This window comes from Chiloscyllium plagiosum, unplaced genomic scaffold (assembly GCF_037043375.1).
Source record: "Chiloscyllium plagiosum isolate Xiang-an unplaced genomic scaffold, Cpla_swu_hap1 HiC_scaffold_36, whole genome shotgun sequence".
In the NCBI taxonomy this organism is placed as follows: Eukaryota; Metazoa; Chordata; class Chondrichthyes; order Orectolobiformes; family Hemiscylliidae; genus Chiloscyllium; species Chiloscyllium plagiosum.
Window position 1 is genome coordinate 41,775,860 of NW_028270174.1, and position 20,684 is coordinate 41,796,543.

General features: G+C 40.6%; 1 protein-coding gene across 1 annotated transcript in view; it reads right to left on the reverse strand.

The window, feature by feature from the left end:
* Positions 1-20,684, reverse strand: part of exosc9 (exosome component 9) — a 65,788-nt gene that overhangs the window by 14,782 nt on the left and 30,322 nt on the right. Inside the window, exons 6-7 of the mRNA XM_043674027.2 lie at positions 9,779-9,861; positions 6,257-6,389 (exon numbers count right to left, since the gene is read on the reverse strand). Coding sequence (XP_043529962.1) covers positions 6,257-6,389; positions 9,779-9,861 — 216 coding nt within the window. The remainder of the gene's footprint in view (positions 1-6,256; positions 6,390-9,778; positions 9,862-20,684) is intronic.

Genomic DNA, 20,684 nt, shown 5'->3' on the forward strand with positions numbered 1-20,684 from the left:
TCCACAAAATGGCTCACCAGGAGACAAGCCTGGCTGCAAACTCGGGTAGGGAGGGCAGAAAAGGCAATTCTGGAGGCCCAACCTTCCACAAAAAAAACCTTACTAAGCATCAGCAACTGTCAAAGTCAGAGATGTACAGCATGGAAACAGACCCTTCGGTCCAACTCGTCCATGCCGACTAAATATCCCAAACAAATCTAGTCCCACCTGCCAGCACTTGGCCCATAATCTTCCAAACCCTTCCTATTAATATACCCATCCAGATGCTTTTTAAATGTTGCAATTGTACTAACGACCAACATTTCCTCTGGCAACTCATTCCATACTCGCACCACCCTTTGTGAAAATGTTGCCCCTTAGGTCTCTTTTATATCTTTCCCCTCTCACCCTAAACCTATGCCCTCTAGTTTTGGACTCTCCTACCCCAAGGAAAAGACTTTGTCTAGTAATTCCCTCATGATTTTATAAACCTCTATAAGGTCACCCCACAGCCTCCAATGCTCCAGGGCAAACAACCCTAGTCTATTCAGCCTCTCCCTATAGCTCAAATCCTCCAACCCTGGCAACATCCTTGTAAATCTTTTCTGAACCCTTTCAGGTTTCACAACACCCTTTCCATAGGAAGGAGACCAGAATTGTACACAATATTCCAACAGTGGCCTAACCAATGTCCTGAACAGCCGCAACATGATCTCTCAAATCCTGCCCTCCATACTCTGATGAATAAAGGAAAGCATACCAAATGCCTTCTTCACTATCCTATCTACCTGCAACTCTACTTTCAAGGAGCTATGAACCTGCACTCCAAGGTCACTTTGTTCAGCAACACTCCCTAGAACCTTCCCATTAAGTGTATAAGTCCTGCTAAGATTTGCTTTCCCAAAATGCAGCACCTCACATTTATCTGAATTAAACTCCATCTGTCACTCCTCAACCCATTGGCCCATTTGGTCAAGATCCCATTGTAATCTGAGGTAACCTCCAATTTTGGTGTCATCTGCAAATTTACTAACTATACTTCTTATGCTCACATCCAAATCATTAATGTAAATGATGAAATGTAGTGGACCCAGCACCGATCCCTGTAGCACTCCACTGGTCACAGGCCTCCAGTCTGAAAACAACCCTCCACCATCACCCTCTGTCTTCTACCTTTGAGCCAGTTCTGTATCCAAACGGCTAGTTCTCCCTGTATTCCATGAGATCTAACCTTGCCAACCAGTCTCCCATGGGGAACCTTGTCGAACGCCTTACTGAAATCCATATAGATCATGTCCATTGCTCTGTCCTCATCAATCCTCTTGGTTACTACTTCAAAAAACTCAATCAAGTTTGAGACATGATTTGCCACACACAAAGCCATGTTGACTATTCCTAGTCAGTCCTTGACTTTCCAAATACATGTACATCCTGTCCCAGAGGAATCCCTCCAACAACTTGCCCACCCCCGACATCAGGCTCACCGGTCTATAGTTCCCCGGCTTGTCCTTACCACCTTTCTTAAACAGTGGCACCACATTAGCCAATCTCCAGTGTTTCCGGCACCTCACCTGTGACTATCGATGATACAAATATCTCAGCAAGGGGCCCAGCAATCACTTCCCACAGAATTCTAGGGTACACCTGATCAGGTCCTGGGGATTTATCCACCTTTATGCATTTCAAGACATCCATTACTTCCTCCTCTATAATATGGACATGTTTTAAGGTGTCACTATCTATTTCCCTACATTCTATATCTTCCATGTCCTTTTCCACAGTAAACACTGATGCAAAACACACATTTAGTATCTCCCCCATCTCCTATGGCTCCACACAAAGACTGCCTTGCTGATCTTTGAGGGGCCCTATTCTCTCCTAGTTACCCTTTTGTCTTTAATGTATTTGTAAAAAACCCTCTTGATTCTCCTTAACGCTATTTGCCAAAGCTACCTCATGTCTCCTTTTTGCCATCCTGATTTCCCTCTTAAGTATACTCCTACTGCCTTTATACACTAAGGATTCACTCAATCTCTCCTGTCTATACCTTACATATGCTTCCTTATTTTTCTTAACCAAACCCTCAATTTCTTTAGTCATCCACCATTCCCTATACCTACCAGCCTTCCCTTGCACCCTGACAGGAATATACTTTCTCTGGATTCTTGTTATCTCATTTCTGAAGGCTTCCCATTTTCCAGCTGTCCCTTTACCTGAAAACATCTGCCTCCAATCAGCTTTTGAAAGTTCTTGCCTAACGCCATCAAAATTAGCCTTTCTTCAATTTAGAACTTCAACTTGTAGATCTGGTCTATCCTTTTCCATCACTAGTTTAAAACTAATAGAATTATAATCACTGGTTCCAAGGTGCTTCCCCACTGACACCTCAGTCACCTGCCCTGCCTTATTTCCCAAGAGTAGGTCAAGTTTTACACCTTCTGTAGTCAGTACATCCACATACTGAATCAGAAAAAAATCTTGTACACACTTAAATTCCTCTCCATCTAAACCTTTAAACTCCATCTAACCTTCTGCCTGCCCTAACTGGCAGTCCCAGTCTATGTTTGGAAAGTTAAAATCCCCTAACATAACCACCCTATTATTCTTACAAATAACAGATTCCTTACAAATTTGTTTCTCAATTTCCCGCTGACTATTAGGGAGACTATAATACAATCCTAATAAGGTGATCATTCCTCTCTCATTTCTCAGTTCAACCCAAATAACTTCTCTGCAATAACACTACGGACAATTTAGCATGGCCAATTCACCTGACTTGCACATCTTTGGACTGTGGGAGGAAACCGGAGCACCAGGAGGAAACCCACGCAGACACAGGGAGAATGTGCAAACTCCACACAGAGAGTCGCCTGAGGCGGGAATTGAACCCAGGTCTCTGGTGCTATGAGGCAGCAGTGCTAACCACTGAGCCACCGTGCCGCCCTTATCTGTTTCTGTGCTGTGAGCTCTCCCAATTGGGTTCCTCCAAGATCAGTTGTAAATTTCACTTTGTTAATTTTTCCCAGACCCACTCCAGAGGTCCAGCGATACAGCAAAGGCAGTAACTGTGCAGGTTCACTGCTGTGTCAGTTAGCTGTGTGAGTTTCTTTCTCTTTCTCGCTGTCTCTCTCCCTTGCACTGACTGTCCATGTGCTGCCTTTGTCTGCTCCTCTCCCTTTTAAAAGTGCTGTTGTTTTGACTTTTTTTTTCTCTCAAGTTCCAAAACAATGCAACAGCATATAAAACAGTATTTGCTGTTCCTCGAATTCGAGGAAATCACCTCCAACACCTAAAATATCTCAAAAAAAAAGGGAACAGCCCTCTTACAGCCAGAAATTCTTCCCATCCTCCATCTTGGATTACCCAGAATCCAAGAACTTTAACATGTGGCAAGGGACTGCCAATGTGTTTTGAGCCGAGTCTATTTTCAACTTTTATGGCATTCTGTTGCAAAGCATAAACACTTTACAAGTACCAGTGAATGTGTGAAAGTAATAGAAATTATTCTGGAAACTAGAATTGCTCTTAAACCAAGAATCCATTACACAAGTTCTTCAAAAAATTCCAGCAGTTCTCATCATGCAACCTAATGCCCTCTACCTATCCTCCACTGCACGTCATACTACAACTTAGTTCTGACGGTCACCCACCCTTCCTCCTTCACCTACCATGCTAACTCATTGAGTACCCACCTGCACTCTTTCATGCAGCAAATATAGTTCTACTACTCATTTATATATTGCAGGCTAAACTTCATTGACAAAAGCATAGTCATTCACAGAGACACATTTTGATACTTATTGACTGGTCTTGAAAAGTTAATAGTTCCAAGGGTATATGCACCTTTTAGTTGCAAATCTTTTCCATAGTTACAGTCAAGGTGTCAATAACCTGGTGTAAAGGGCCTTTGTTCCACGGACAGCCTAATCCTCATTACCGGAGCAGGGTCACAGAATGGGAGGATGATGGATTGACAGAGTATGTAGGCAAGCACTCACCAGCTATTCCTGAAGACAGCTGGGTTATTGAGAAATATCCTTACTACTATATAGGCATAGATAAGATCTTGCCTGTTGACATTTATGAAATGTATTTTAAAACCATTGGGCTGGTTAAGAAAGGATGATATATTACTTCTTGATAGGAATAAAGATTGTAGACTGACTAATGTCACGCATTTGTAGCTTGCAAAGTCTTCCCCACTTTCCCCATTCTAGGCTGAATCCAAATGTGAGTGCAACTTTCTCAATGGTTTGAATATCAAAAGAAAAAGAGTGAAAAATCATTGTTACACATTTCTCCACTGGAATGCAAAGTAGATATATATATAAATCAGTGTTTGCAGGAGCATGCACCTTTAAATATTGTTTTTGATTGCCAATTCAAGGTCGTAATGTCTTGTCGTGCTTTCATGTACGTTAGGGTCCTACTGAAAGCAATGAATCAATAAGTACATGCTATCTTTAACTAAAATTAATGGAAAAACCAAACTGCATCACATAATCATAGGTCCTACTATTTTGTATAAATTTGTATCTAAACATCAAATCAATCTACAGGAGAAGCCTGGATGATGCAGTTTGGTGCATAGCTTTTAGAAATAGCCTGTAACTTATCCCTTTTTGCCTAATAGACAACAACCTTTCAATTAAAAAGCTGTCTATAATCGTTCAAATGGAAATGGGCAGCACAGTAGTTAGCAGTTTGATTCCAATCTTGGGAAACGGTGTATGGAGTTTGCACAGTCTGCCCATGTCTGGGCAGGTTTCTGCCAGGTGCTGTGGTTTCCTCCAACAGTCCAAAAGAGGTGGATTGGGCATGGTATATATGCGGTTACAGGAATGGGTGGGGGTGTTGAGTTTGTGTGGGATGCTCTTCAGAGGTTCAACACACATTCGAATGGTCTCTTTCCACGTTGTAAGGATTCTATGATTCTAGTCTTCAATATTAGGATGTCCATTCCATTATTGTTATGTTAACATAAATGGAAGTTATGTTAGACAATGGGACAGTATTTCTGACAAATTTGTATCTAAACAAAATAATCCTATGCAAAGAGAGGGGAGAAATGGATCTTTATAAGTCTTAAAAAAAAAATAAAGAGAATACAATAGTAATAATGTGACAGCGTAAACTCAATGCAAAACAAGTATAACCAATTTTGGGAATTGCACTCCCAGATTTTTAACAATTTTAAGGCAATTGGAAACAATTTTCGCATGAAATTGCTTCTAACGTAGTAACAGTTTACATCTATGAAGCATCTTCCAAAACCTCAGGACTCCCAAAACAGTTAATAATAGTTGGATTAGTTTTAAAAATGCAGTCAACTGTGTAAGGTTCTTCAAACAAATGGTCATTTAATTTATTTCCATTGAGTTTGGCTGAGTAAAGAATGTCAACTAGGATTCTTTAGACTCATCTGAACAGCCTAACATCCCAAAGGCAGCATCATTCTCAGGACTGCAGACTGTTACTTGTGGGGTACAAGGGCTAAGTCTATAACTGTTCACAATCTAGATAAGCAATCTAGATTTGAGGACCAAGTATAATAGTTCTAAATTTGCTGCTGACACCACGCTGGGAGGGAATGTAGATTGTGAGGAGGGTCCACGGACGTTTCACATAGACTTGGACAGACTAAGTGAATGGGCCAGAATATGGCAGTTGGATTAGCAATTCGGAATTTTTCATGAAGGGCTCCGGCCCAAAACGTCGATTTTCCTGCTCCTCGGATGCTGCCTGACCTACTGTGCTTTTCCAGCAGCACACTCTCAACTCTGATCTCCAGCATCTGCAGACCTCACTATCTCCACTGGATTATAAATATAGCCCACAAGCCTTGGAAATTCAATCCTTGATCTGGTTCAAGATATCCTAAGATTTCTGGAGACTAATAACTTTAAGGAATATGGCGATGGCACAGAAAATGTGCATTGTGGAGATGACCAGCCATGATCTAGATTAGTAAGGCAGGCTTGGTAGGCTAAGTGACCTCCACCTATTCCTAAACTCCTCTAATAACGCAGCATCTCTTTAATAATTGAAAGGTAAATAATATGCTCAAAACATACAGCACTTCAACATTTGAGAAAGAACAGAAATCTTTAACATCACAAAAGAAAGGAGATTATTAACTTTACAGATCAAATTTTTAAAATCTGAAGATAAATAATGTTAATCTGATCTTTTCCATTTCAGGTGCTGATTGTCCGCTGTACAATGCCAGCATGTCAGTTTAAGAAAATAAAAGTGCACACATGTGCTGACTACTGACCTGATCTTTTAGAAGCATTATACCACCACTGGACTGAATAGTGCATAGCTCACGGTGTTTGTTCATGGCAATTACTAGAAGTCCATCCATGACTCGTTCCTCATGTTCGATTGGATCTACCAATAGGTAGGTTCTATATAAAATAAAAACTACTTACAAGATACAGAAGGAAGGGTCCTAATCCCATACTTAGCATGTTCTCATGTCCTTTTGATTTCTTTCCTACAGAAGTATATTCCAAAGTCTTGTGTAAAAAAAGTACCTCCTGCATTGACTTAAATATTTATATCAGTTTTTAATGACACAAACAAAGAAAACGTGAGACTTTCTGGCTATTTTATCATCATTTTCATGTCTACAGAATCCCTTAGATCTTTAGTTTAATACTTTATCTCAAATATCCAATAGTTTTGGATGGAAGAGTTTTTAGGATATAAAAAAGGAACAAATTTCCTCTTAAGCATTTAAATCTAAAATGTAGTTTGACCATAAGAATCATGCCTGAAGCACCAGATTTTCTACCCATTTAAAATCAACAGGAGAGACATGGAACAGCTGTGGTATACAAACCAGATCCTCCCTGCTTGAGTTCATTCAATCATCACTTGGTCACAATTTATGTTCAAGCATGAAAGAGAAAAATCTGCGACAAATTATCTATTCTCATTGTATCTCAGGTTACAATTACCTTCTTTAAACAAAGAAAGAAATTGGATTTTCACAAGTTCATCATTCAAGGTAAATCAAAGCAAGCAATGCTACAAAACGCAGAGATTCCTATTACTTTTATACATTTTTGATTGTGGCAAAGTAGCAAAGCCAAAGATTGCAGCTTGCAATAACAACTGGTTTACAATTGACCTGATTTTTTCGAAAAGGTGACTAAAGTTGTGGATAGAGGAATTTCTACATATGTTAATTACAGAAATTCCAGAAGGTCCATCAAAAAAAAAACTTAGCTCCAAATGTAGCTCACAGACAGAGGACAAGCTTTTTATTTACTTGGTTAATTGGTTAAGCAGTAGGAAACAGAACAGACATTCTAATAAACAGAATGTGACTTCTAACATGTTAGATGTAGGTATGTTGAGGCTTCAATTATTCACTGTATATTTTAATGACCAAGATGATTTGATAGAAAGCCATTATCCAAATTTTCTTATCCAAGTCATGGAAACGGAAGCATAAAATTATGAAGTGATATTAATTGATCAAGTGAACAATGAACAGATTTCAACATCAAACATGAAATCATCCACTTAAAAAATGGACAGACAGGCTACTTTATAAACTGCGAAAAAGTTAGAAACAGTGGCTATCCTAAGAAACATTCCAAAGATCAATAAAAATGTCCTTAACAGGCACAGAAAATAAAACTGATGGAATGTTGGCCTTTATGACGAAAGGACCTGAATACAAGGTGGCAGAAGTTATGTTTCAGCCCTGGCTAGATCAAACCTGTGTTTATTCTGTGCCGTGTGCCTTAGGAAGAATAACTAATCCTGGGGGAAAAAGTGCAGTGTATGCTTACCTGAAGGATACCCAGATTTCAAACGTTAAATTTTAAGGAGGTTATACAAAGTAGGATTATGTTTCCCTAGGATTTAGAAGATTAAAGGGGCATTTGTTTGAAGTTTTCAAGACACTAAGGGAAACAGATAGGATAGATTCTGAGAAAACAATTACGCTGGCTGAGGAGTGATATGGGGGGGGGGGGGGCAGTCTAAATATTATAGCCAGATTTTTCAAAAATGAAATTAGGAAAGAATTTCTATGGAAAGGGTGGTAAAGTTTGCAATTATCTTCCACAAAAGGCCTCATGCTTAATCAATTGCTAATTAAGTCCAAGATTGTTCGATGTTGTTAACCACAACTATGTAACAAAAGGAGATATGTGGAGTTTGGTCGCTGATCAGCCATGGTCGCTTTGAAAGATGGAGCAGAATCAAAGGGCTAAATGACCTGCTCTTGTTCCTAGTGTACAAACGTTAGCACTAATAGGTGGAACCCTCATCTAATTGGTTCTGTAGCTGCTGCCACGCTTTCTACAAATGGTTGAAAGAACAAAACTAACTCACATCCTGTGAAGTCAGCAGAAATCCTATTCAAGAGTTAGCATTTTTCTAAAAATTAAGGCTATTTGCTGCTCCCCTATTGAAGTTACAATAACATTTTACTGCAAAAGCTGGTGTACAGCTATTAATTTATATTAAACTTGATTGAGTTTTTGAAGAAGTCACAAAGAGGATGGATGAGGGCAGTGGTAGATGTAATTTATACGGACTTCAGTAAGGCGTTCGACAAGATTCCCCATGGGAGACTGATTAGCAAGGTTAGAGCTCATGGAATACAGGGAGAACTGGCTCAAAAGGTAGAAGACAGAGGGTGGTGGTGGAGGGTTGTTTTTCAGACTGGAGGCCTGTGACCAGTGGAGTGCCACAAGGATCGGTGCTGGGTCCTCTACTTTTTGTCATTTTAATAAAATGATTTGGATGTGAGCATAAGAAGTATAGTTAGTACATTTGCAGATGACACCAAAATTGGAGGTGTAGTGGACAGCAAAGAAGGTTGCCTCAGATTACAACAGGATCTTGATCAGATGGGCCAACGGGCTGAGAAGTGGCAAATGGACTTTAATTCAGATAAATGTGAGGTGCTGCATTTTGGGGAAGGCAAATCTTAGCAGGACGTACACTTAATGGTAAGTTCCTAGGGAGTGTTGTTGAACAAAGAGACTTTGGAGTGCAGGTTCATAGCTCCTTGAAAGTGGAGTCGCAAGTAGATAGGATAGTGAAGGCGGCGTTTGGTATGCTTTCCTTTATTGGTCAGAGTATTGAGTACAGGCGTTGGGAGGTCATGTTGCAGCTGTACAGGACATAGGTTAGGCCACTGTTGGAATATTGTGTGCAATTCTGTCTCCTTCCTATCAGAAAGACATTGTGAAACTTGAAAGGGTTCAGAAAAGATTTACAAGAATGTTGCCAGGGTTGAGGATTTGAGCTATAGGGAGAGGCTGAACAGGCTGGGGCTGTTTTTCATGGAGTGTTGGAGGCTGAGGGGTGACCTTATAGAGGTTTGCAAAATTATGAAGGGCATGGATAGGATAAATAGACAGAGTCTTTTTCCTGGGGTCGGGGAGTCCAGAACTAGAGGGCATAGGTTTAGGGCGAGAGGGGAAAGATATAAAAGAGACCTCAGGGGCAACTTTTTCACGCAGAGGGTGGTATGTGAATGGAATGAGCTGCCAGAGGAAGTGGTGAAGGCTGATACAATTGCAACATTTAAAAAGGCATTTGAATGGGTATATGAACAGGAAGGGTTTGGAGGGATATGGGCCGGGTGCTGGCAGATGGGACTAGATTGGGTTGGGAATATCTGGTTAGCATGGACAGGTTGGACCGAAGCATCTCTATGACACTAAAGATTAAAATAAATATATTTTGATCCACAAGGAGAAAAAATGTTATAAATTTTTCACACGTGAGATAAAGCAGCACAAAAAAGCAGCAATATTGTACATACCCTTGCTGGAAGAAGGCAAAGCTGACCGCAATGGGCATGTGATGTATGCTCAATGGAATTGGATCACGTTCCTCTGGGCTGTACTAGAGATAAAAACACTGTTAGAAGCATATTCTTTGATGCTGAAAATTATTCAAATCCAAAATAATGAGTTAATACAACAGGTTCTCACAACAAACAACAAGAAATACTCAGACTCTCAATGAAATGATTCGGGTTTCTTTATTTGTGCTACATCACTAGGTAACGTCTTTCACATACAGAGATACAATTTCAATCTGTTTAAAGAGAGATAAAAACTGGAACTTGAAGTGTTGAAGAAATTCAGCAGGTCTGGGTGAGTTTTAGGAAAATTTTAGACTGTGTTTGTAGGTACCAGTGGGCAGCCATATCAACACAGTCAGTTTCTTGAAAGGGCAAAAATAAAAATTTCCCTTCCTCCCAAACCAGTTAATTTGAATGGTAGTCAGTCTTGGAAACCAAAACCATGGGCTGATTCCTATTTTAAGGCTGTATTTTCAATGAGCTTCATGGTAGATCTACTAGCATGACTTTTCTCAGGCCATCTCCAGTTCCTTGCCTTAGTAATTATGCAACCTGCCTCATTCAATTCTTCTCATGTTCCAGGAGCAGTTAAATTCCCACTGCTGACAGAATCTTCTGGGACATACAGGCTACTGGTGGCACGGTTAAAGCCCAATTTGAATATTGGGGGTCAGGAACTATATCGCACACTATCCTCAAAAGAAACCAAAATGTCTCAGTAAAAGAAGCTGTCAGTCCACATTCGAAATAGGGAACTGGAAGTTCTGGTAGACAGGATGGTCAAGAGGATCACCATTTTTTTGAAACAGATCACCAGAGAAGGTCAAAACACCAAACACAGCCAGTCTAGACACAGACTAGATAAGTGTGGTTTCCAAGTTCAGACAGAATGCAAAACAATGCAGGAAAGAGATCAAATGATCTTCTACACTCTGCATCTTCTTCCATTAACTCATATTATCTCTGTCACGACATTTTACCGACGATACCGGTCCCACCAACATCAATATTGCAGCCAGCATCTCCACTCGATTAATTGCACCAACATCATCCTCCACGATTACTAACCCTTCCTGCCCTCTGGCCAAAAATCTATGCAAGGCTGGCAGTCACCACTTAATTTCAAGTTAAGTGAGCACCAAGAAATGAAGCTAAGGGCCATAAGATGCAGCCAGGCTAAGTGCACAACATTGCTGTGTGACCCTGTGTAAAAAATGATTTGGCAGGAGCATGCAAGCCAAAGGTTCCCCAAGTTCAAAATCATGTCCTGAAGCACTGAGAAAAACCTCAGAGAATGCTGGAGAAAGTCAGCAGATCTGGCAGCACCTCCTGAGACAGAAATTATGCCAATGTGACTGTCCTTCAGAGTCTGACACTTGTATGCTTATCAAGATCACAAAAATGCCTCTCTACTCCAGAAACCAAAATTAATAAAGGTGTTGGAAATAATACGCCAGAGAAGTCAATGTTTTGTTTAATTGTAGCGTTGGGATTGAGTCCCAGAGGCAGTGTATATCAAGTAGAGCTTTGGACAGAATAGTGAAATAATAAAAAACAAATGAAAATGGGTGAAAAACAGGTATGGTGCACAGTAAAGAAGAGGTATAAATAATCCCTCAAAAAAAAAACCTACCTGTGGGTACAATGGGCAGAATGGTTTGGTGAGCTGTTCCAAAGGGATTCTTGGAGTTTGTCGACAGATTGCCCACCTTAAGAGGGACACTGACCCATGGGTCTCTCCGTAAGCACAATTCAGTGGAATAGTATCCAACTTATTGTGTGCCACTAACACCTGGACCAAAATCGCAGACCAATTAACCAAGTTTAATACTACCAATGCTTCCCCTTTATCATCCTACTAGTTACAACCTCAAGTATCTCTCAAAAACTTGTCAAATGTGATCTCCCTTCCATAAATCTGTGTTCACTCTATCCTTTCATACTACACCTTGCCAAGTGTCCTGTTGTTATCGTAAACGATTTAGAGTTTTTCCAACTACCAATATCAGACCAACTCGCCAGTCATTCCCATTTTCTCTCTCCCCCATTCATGAATAACAAGACTGTATTTGCTATCTTCTAATCAATCATTTCCTAAAGTATTGTCAATTGCCACTGCACCCAAGCCTAGTCTTGCAGTTATTTCCCCTAATCTACTTTAGCCATCACACCCTACATATCTATATAGTTTACTGAACCGGTGTTTCAGAATTAATTAAATTACTCCAATTAAATATCAAACTATCATATTAACCAATATTCTTCTCCAGAGTCTTTTATTTCTGGTTATTAATTACCCCTGTTCCACTGGATTATATCAGATTTAAAATATTGTCATTTTCCTAGTTGGCTGCTTGACATGCTATTCTAAAAATATTATGAACAGTGATGCTGATGTGCCTTTCAGAAGGATTTGTTTTGAGCTGTTTCTCTTGTTGAAAGATGTTCCAGTGATACCGGAACATAACTTTGAGCTCCCTGAATGTTTTTTCTTAAATTAGATAAAAGCAGCATGAGTGGGTGGAGTCAGGCTCACACAGATCAGCATTTTAATTTTGTTTTCAATTGGCGTCGTGGAGTTTGGGAGTTGGCTTTTTGAAACTGCTAATAGAGCTAACTCTGCTGCAGCTGAAAGTTCCCTATTGCTAGATTGTTTCTTTTGGTGTCCCTTTCTCTTGGACTGGAGATAGCATGTGAAACAAAAATCCGTTTTGCTGAATTTGCCTTTGCCTATGGGATGCTGCTATAAAGGAACAGTTGATAATTAGTAGTTAAATACTATATGTTGTTTAGTATTTCAATAGAGTTAAAGTTATGCCAATTTTTTTTGTTTGTGTTTTAACTGTGTTGTAGGATTAAAGTGCGTTATGTTTAAACCCTAGTAGTTTGACCAATCAAATTCCATCAGGAACACAGTGCCTCACACTTGCCTTTAAATTTGATAAAAGTTAGATTTTAGGCTCTCTCCTATGTTGATGGGGTTTGGTCTGGTCCATTTCAGAAAGCAGTTTTTTTCCTGACCCTTAGGCCGATTTTGCATCAGTTCTGAACAGTTTGGTGCAGTTTAGAAATGACAAAGGGGAAAGGATCACAGAGCTCGCATCAGACCAGCGCCCCTGCCCAGTTCTAGTGTGACTCCAATATTACAGAGACAAGCAAATAATGCTCAAAGCCTCTAAAGCAACGGGGAAAGATCCCCAGGCTATGGTGTATAAAGGATAAAAAATTATGCATTTTCAGGACTTCTCCACGGTAGTGATTCACAAGCAGAATGCCTTTGGGGAGGTAAACAAACGGCTGAGGGACCCGAATATTCAGTATTCCGTGAGATATCTGGCGATACTGCATTTCAGCCACAGAGGGTCGGTGTTCAACTTTGATTCGCTGGAAAAGGCAAAGGACTTCTTGGATGTTCCAAAATAGACTGACTGGCCTGAATTATACGGACAATTATTTTATTCTGCCCCTTTTGTCTGTAACTTGCCTGGTTTACCTGGTTGTTGGGGGGGGGGGGGGGGGGGGGGGGGGTGATCTTGGTTTCCCTTTTAATATATGTCAGGATTACAATTTTATATAATTTGTTTTTTATGTTGTCGTTCTGCCAGGTGTGCCTAGGGTTACAGTATGGAAGGGACGGGTTGGGTATGCACTTTTTAGTCATAAGATACTGGTGTTTGTTTTTCTTACTTGGTGGTGTCTGGGGTGGGGGCATGGTTCCAGCTAGAAGGAGTCGTGGTGGGATTAATGGGTGGTATGAGCCCGCCCGAACAAGGGGGAAAAGTTTCCTTTCAGTTATGTTTTTATGTTGTTATGTTGTAGAAGTAGTTGTTAGTAGTTTTGATTTAGTAGTTTTAGAAGTTGCTTTTTTAAACCTGTGCGAACTGTTTATGGTTCTCATTTGGCACGCTGAGTGGGGTTCTTCCTCCTGGGGGATCTTGGATTGTTTCGGACGATCATGGCTAGCCATTCATTTAAATGGTGTACCTGGAATGTTAAGGGAAGTCACACACCAATCAAGAGAAAGAAGATACTGTCAAGCCTTGAAAAAGAGAAGATCGATGTAGCCTTAATACAAGGGACACACTTAACTGATAAGGAGCATTTGAAGTTGCAACAGGGAGGATTCGGCAAGGTGTTTTTCTCATCTTTTAACTCAAAAAGTGACTATTCTCATCCTGAAGAACCTCCCATTTCAAATGCTAGGCCAAATAAAGGATAAGTGCATGCGAATCACAATACTTAAAGCGTTAATACATGGAGAGGAGCAAGGGATTCTGGATGTATACTGCCCCCCGGCACATCCCTTTAAATTTGTAACGGATGAGTTCTCCAGATTGATGGCCCTTGGGGCACGCCATACAATTATAGGGGGTCACTTCAACCATTTTATAGACCCAGAGGTGGACAGGATGCGTTGGGGTCTTCTGGGTATATCTCCACAATCTAGGCAGTTGGTGGACTTGAACAGGGAGTTGGGGTTGGTGGATGTATGGAGATGTCTTCACCCCGAAGGTAGGGATTTCACCTTTTATTCTAATCCATGTAAGTGCCATACCAGAACTGACATGGTTTTTGTCCCCGCTGCCTTCTTGAACTCGGCACTGTCCTGCAGAATAGGGATCAAGCCATTTCTGATCATGCATATGGAGGTTAAGACCAGAGGTAGTGAAGGGGATTCCTGACATTGGTGTATGGACCCTTTCCTCCTGAAAGATAGTAAGTTTATAGAATATTTTTTGCAGGAGTTTAAAATTTTTTGGGATATCATTTCAGGTACAGCCAGCAACCCATCGGTGATATGGGAGACTGCCAAGGCCCACTCCCAGGATCAGATTATTTCTTACTCTGTGACCCGGAAAAGACAGAGGGGAGAACAGCAATGTCTGCTCAAGGCTCGCCTCAAGGTGGCTGAAGTAGCATACTTTGACAGGCTGTCCATAACTAAATTACAGTGGATTACAGCCCTTAGGGCCACTTTGAATGCTGCACTTACCCAAGCAGTGAAATCTCTTGCAAAAGAGAGATTATTTGAGTACGGTGATAAGCCAGGTACTTGACCAGAAAGAAATCTCCCCAATCTATTACATCCATTAGAGAGAGTGCTGGTACTCTGACTTGTATTGCTAAAAAGATTAATGCAGCATTTAGGAAGTTTTATTTTGAGCTGTATCAGTCAGAGGGCTGTGAAGATAGAATGAGGAAGATGGAGGCCTTTTTTTAGGGCCCTGGACCTTTCACGTGTAACCTCAGAGCAGGTGTCCTTTTTGACAATGCAGAAAGTACAGAAGGCAGTGAGGCTGCTCCAGGAGTGGTAAAGTGCCCGGGCCACATGGATTTCAAAGTGAGTTTTATAAAGAGTTTATAGACAAGCTGGCCGGCCCACCCTTGGATATGTATAATTACTCGTTCAGTCAGGGCTGCCTTCCATCCTCTCAGAGAAGCAAACATCTCTCTTATCCTCAAGAAAGGGAAAGCACCAGAGGATTACGCTTCGTACAGGCCTGTATCATTACTGAATGTGATTTTAAAATCCTGCCGAAAATGCTGGCCATAAGGCTGGAAAGGGTATTGCTTTTTATTGTAAAGGAGGACCAGAGGGATTTTGTTAAAGGTCGTAGGCCTACCAACAATATAGAAGAGTATTAAATATGGTTCAAGTATGTCAGCAAAAAGCAATACCGGGTTTGGTAGTCTCCCTAGATGCAGAGAAAGCATTTGATCGGGTGGAGAGCCGTACCTCTTTTACATGGTTTGGTCTTGGACAGGTTTTTACCAAATGGGTGGCAGTGCTGTATAGTAACCTGAAAGCAATGGTGCTAACTAATGACACAAGGTCAGACAGTTTTAGTGTCAGCAGTGACAGCTGTCAAGGGTGCCCTCTTTCGCCACTATTACTTACATTGGTGATCGAGCCACTGGCTGAAGCCATTCAGACGGATCCCAATATAACTGCCCCAGAGGTAGGGTCAGGCTGGCATAAAATTACTCTTTATGTGGATGGTGTCCTCTTTTTAACTGATCCAGTGACATCTGTGCCCTGCTTAATACAAGTGATCAATCTATTTGGTTTGTTTTCAGGATAAAAAATCAATTTTATGAAATCAGAGGCCATGCCTGTGGGGAGTCTTACCAGTACGTCCAACTTTGGGGATGGAACCAGTTTCCCCTTTTGGTGGTCACAGGGAGGTTTTCTGTACTTAGGCATTTTTATTACCCCTGTATTCGATCAATTATATAAAGCCAATTACATGCAGCTATGAGAGACAATTAGGCAGGACTTTCGACGCTGGGAGGATCCTCTGATAATCTTGGTTGGGCAGAATAGCTTTGGTGAAGATGAATGATCTTCCTTGCTTAGTATATCCCATGAGAATGCTCCCTTTGATGCTGCCAAGGCAAACACTTTACAGCTGGCTTGGATCTTTTATTTGGCATCATTGACAGCCTCTTATTAAGCTAGATAAATTGCAGCTTTCACAAGAAAGGGGGGGGGGTTAGATTTTCCAGACTTTAGGAAGTACCAACCGAGTTCCTCATTATCCTATATGGCTGAATGGGCCTGTTGCGATCCGCGATCCATTTGGTTAGACATTGAGGGCCCCCCCAGACAAAATTCCCCTCATTAACTTGTTGTTTATGGACAAGATGAAAACTTTCATGGATCATTGTAAAAACCCGATTGTCCTAAACACAGTTAAAGCATGGAGAATGATGCGGCAGGGCGAGGATAATTTACCAAAAACCTCCCCCTTCACTCCTATAGTGGGAACGTTGGGATTTCAGCTGGGTTTGACAAACTCTGGCTTTAAGCTTTGGGAGTCCAGTGGAATCTCCTGTTTGGGAGATCTATTTGATGGGGAGATCATGATGCCCTTCGAACAGCTGAGTCGGAAGTTCAAGCTACCTAGAAAGGATCTCTTTTGTTACTTCCAAGTTAGAGAATTCATACAAAAAAAAGACCACATTGATGGTCAATCCTTACAAGTCAGACATGGAGAGGAAAGTGCTCTGGTCAGCGGGTGCCCCCTCGGTTAGGAGAAAGTGAGGTCTGCAGATGCTGGAGATCAAAGTTGAAACTTTATTGCTGGAACAGCACAGCAGGTCAGGCAGCATCCAGGGAACAGGAGTTTCGACGTTTCGGGCACAGGTCCTTCTTCAGGATTCCTGAAGAAGGGCCTGTGCCCGGAACGTCGAATCACCTGTTCCCTGGATGCTGCCTGACCTGCTGTGCTGTTCCAGCAATAAAGTTTCAACTCAGCCCCCTCGGTTAGTACTCTTTATCACGTGCTTGGCAGAAATTTGGCAAAGGACATGGAGTGGCTATGTAAAACCTGGATTCAAGAATTAGGGGTGGAAATCTCCTTAGAGATGTGGGAGGACATCTGGGAAAATGTTAGAAAGATCTCTATTTGTAACACGACTCAGGCTGCTCAACTGAAGGTACTTCATATGGCCCACCTGGCACCAGAACGGCTTGCGAAGTTCAAGACAGGAGTGTCCACAATGTGTCCCAAGTGCAAAATGGAGGTTGGTACTCCTACTCATTGCTTGTGGTCATGCCACAAGATTCACAGATATTGAGATGACAGAGTGCTTTGGCAAAGGTTTTGGGAACTGAGATTGGGTTGGATCTGGCGTCCCTCCTTCTGGATCTTCCAAATTTTACCTCCCTGGATGCACATGGAAAAAGATTGTTTAATATCCTTTCTTTTGGTGCGAGGAAGAACATTTTAATGAGCTGGATGTCAGAAAATCCCCCAGGACGCTAGAGTTGGCATAGGATAGTCAAAGAACACATCCCACTGGACTTCCTTACAAGTACGGTGCACCAGGAAACGGAATTGCTTCACAGGACATGGCAGCCCTTTTAAAATTATATCGATGTAGACATATCGGCTATATTATCCAGGGCCTTTGTCCAGCCGTGAGGACTGTGCCCGTCAGTTTGGGGGCCCCTGGGAAGAAGAATCCCGTACAAATACAGGTCTACTCACTACTGCTCCCAGTGTTGGGGGGCTGTGATGAGATTGCCCTTAGTGTAGTAAATTAATTGAATGTAATTTAAGCTACCTTGTTATGACAACTTGAATAAACAGACAAAATAAAATTACATTTTTTCCCCTTTCTCCTTGGTTATTTATTAAGTTTTTATAGAGGTTTTATTCTCTGTTCTTTTCTATGTTTTGGTAGTCTGTGGAGTACAGTAGTAGTTTGGGTTTTTTTTAACTATTGTTGCTATTATAAAAGTTGTCATACTATTTTGTACTAGTTCTTTAATTTTGTAAAAAAACCTAAAATCTTTTTGTTTCAATAAAAATATTCATAAAAAAAAGCACTCAACTTTAATGAAGCAGGAGTTGGTCCATCTTCCAAAACCGTTTATCTGAACCTCATAGCTCAATACAAAGCCTCGATTGCTTTCTCTCCTTCCTAACTCACTCCCTTCATTGGGGAAAACCAGCCCTTAAATATATACCCAAAACATCAACATCTCTCATCTTGGGAGCATGTCTGATTTATTTCAAGAAGCCAATATTCACATCAGTGTCAGATTCACTTTTTCGAAAGAAAATGGCCAAATGAAAACAGTTAGATGCCCACAAACTAAAATTCACATCCCAAGGTTTACGTTAGGAGGTTCTTTCTTTCAGAACCTTCAACAGGTTTTCACCAGAGGCTTTCACTTTGGTAAAAAAACAGTTCAATGATTGACCAGTTGTTTTTAATCAATCTCAGTCTGGATACTTTTTTCCTCTCCAATATTTGCTCCAGAATTGCTATACTACTCTCAAACTTTTACTCAATTGCACACTTTGTGGAATATAGATCATCAATCCTCTTGGAATGATATATGTAACATTCTATACATATGATGCCTTTGGAGCCCTTCATATACCAAGATCTTGGATAAATACAACACAATGTTCACTATATTAATGAGTACAAGAGTTTCAGCAACCAGTGTTCTTCATTGCACTGCTAGCAGTTTTGGCTTCCAAAGACAAAATTCAACTTTATCCATTCTCTTTCATAATATTCCATATGAAATAACTGCACTGGAAAACTCAAATCATTGAAATTAGCCTTTAAAATTGATTTGTTCTTTTTAGTTATGGTATTTCTGAAACCTGAGAATTTCACTATATATTTGTCTTTTAATTTAAGAAAACGTTTGGTCCACCCTCAAGATGTCTTCAATCTTCAGATTTCTCATCATAAGATTATGCTCCAACATATTCAAGCACGGATCCAGTCTCGTCTCCAAGCCTAACCAATTGAGGTATTCAACAAGGCTTTGAAGCTGCTCCATTTCATCTTTGAAGGCATCAATGTCTTTTTGGACTTAGCACAAACTATAATGGTGCAATTGACACTCTCCAAGTAATGATGTTGATGTTAAATCACATGTGGCACATTTGCTTTATCTCCAAATCTTTGTATTCAAAAGCAGGAGCCCAATTTAAATTCCTACCCAATTTGATCAATAACATTCTTTAAATGCATTAGTGACAAGCCATAAAAATATTGTCGACACACATCATAAAGACGCCCTAAAATCTTTTCTGCCATGAGAATAATAAACCTTTGTAGAACGCTCCTCCTATGCAAAGCCTAATTTTAAACAGAACTGCCCTTATTAAAAAGTATCATATTCAGGAACTGCTTTTCAATCTACAAATTATTCAACTTTGAGAGTTTACCTTTGATGATGCATGCTTCCTTCAGAAGCTAGAGTAAACATCTCCAAAACAGCTTATTCTGTGGGAAAGCTGCTTTTATAACTATGGACTGATACCTCTATTAATGAGTAGTGAAAACAGCCAAAAACGATTAAAATAAAAATCACTTTTCCTGCTGTAAATGGTTCAGGCATTATGCCTTATTGTTCAGGCATTCCTCAAACCTCTGGTTATGAAACTAGCACTGACGTTATGCGTCCTAATTAGTAAAACTGTTTCTAAACAGATACATCTCTGTGATAGAGAAGATACTGAACACCTTTAATCAGCAACCTCCAAATATACTATTAATCCTTTCTAGTTGTATAACTCTTGCTCTTTAGCTGCTCTTTTGGCTTTATCTTCAAATCTATTGGCAGTTATAAGCACTCGTAATTACAGTGACTTCTGCTTATGCCTATTGCCAAAAGAGTTTGGCACTTCTCTTGCTTTTCTGTCACCTCATCAGGCTGTGACCTCTCCTATTGTGGTCTTTCTGGATTACTCCAGTCAGATTGCCTACTAAATTTCCTAAACCACTATCTTTGATCTTTTCTTCTCCCTAAATATATCCTCCGAATCATCACTTGAACTCTACCTATGTTTTCTTGTTCTGGTTCCTTGCACTCCTTTTGCAAATACATAGACCTCACCTCTTGTCCTTCCTCTTGGAAATGTAACTAATCTTTGTACTGTTCCACTCCTGCAGACCTCCCTGCTTGTCCTATCATGGCCTTTTCCCATTATTTAATCCTTCTGGACAGTATACCAATGGGGACCCATTTTAGGCTGACAGTCGTGAACAGTACATGCATTAGCATCAACCTCAAACTATCACATGTTCCCCTCAAATGCAACTCTTCGTTATCATCTTCTCACGTTTTCAGTATATGAAAATTCATAATTCACCCCCATAATTTAAGAATGTGCTTTTTCGACTTGGATACCTTATTGTTTTAGATTCTTCCCATCACATCCTATCATTTTCCCCAAACCTCTCCATTCACTCTGCCCCAGTCCCTTCTAATAGACCAAGAGTCGCGAACTGAAGTCTTCCTCAGGAACAGTCATATACAAAGTCTTAATACTCTAAATCTTTGATGCTTCAGCTCTCGTAAACCATTGCTACCATCATATAGCAC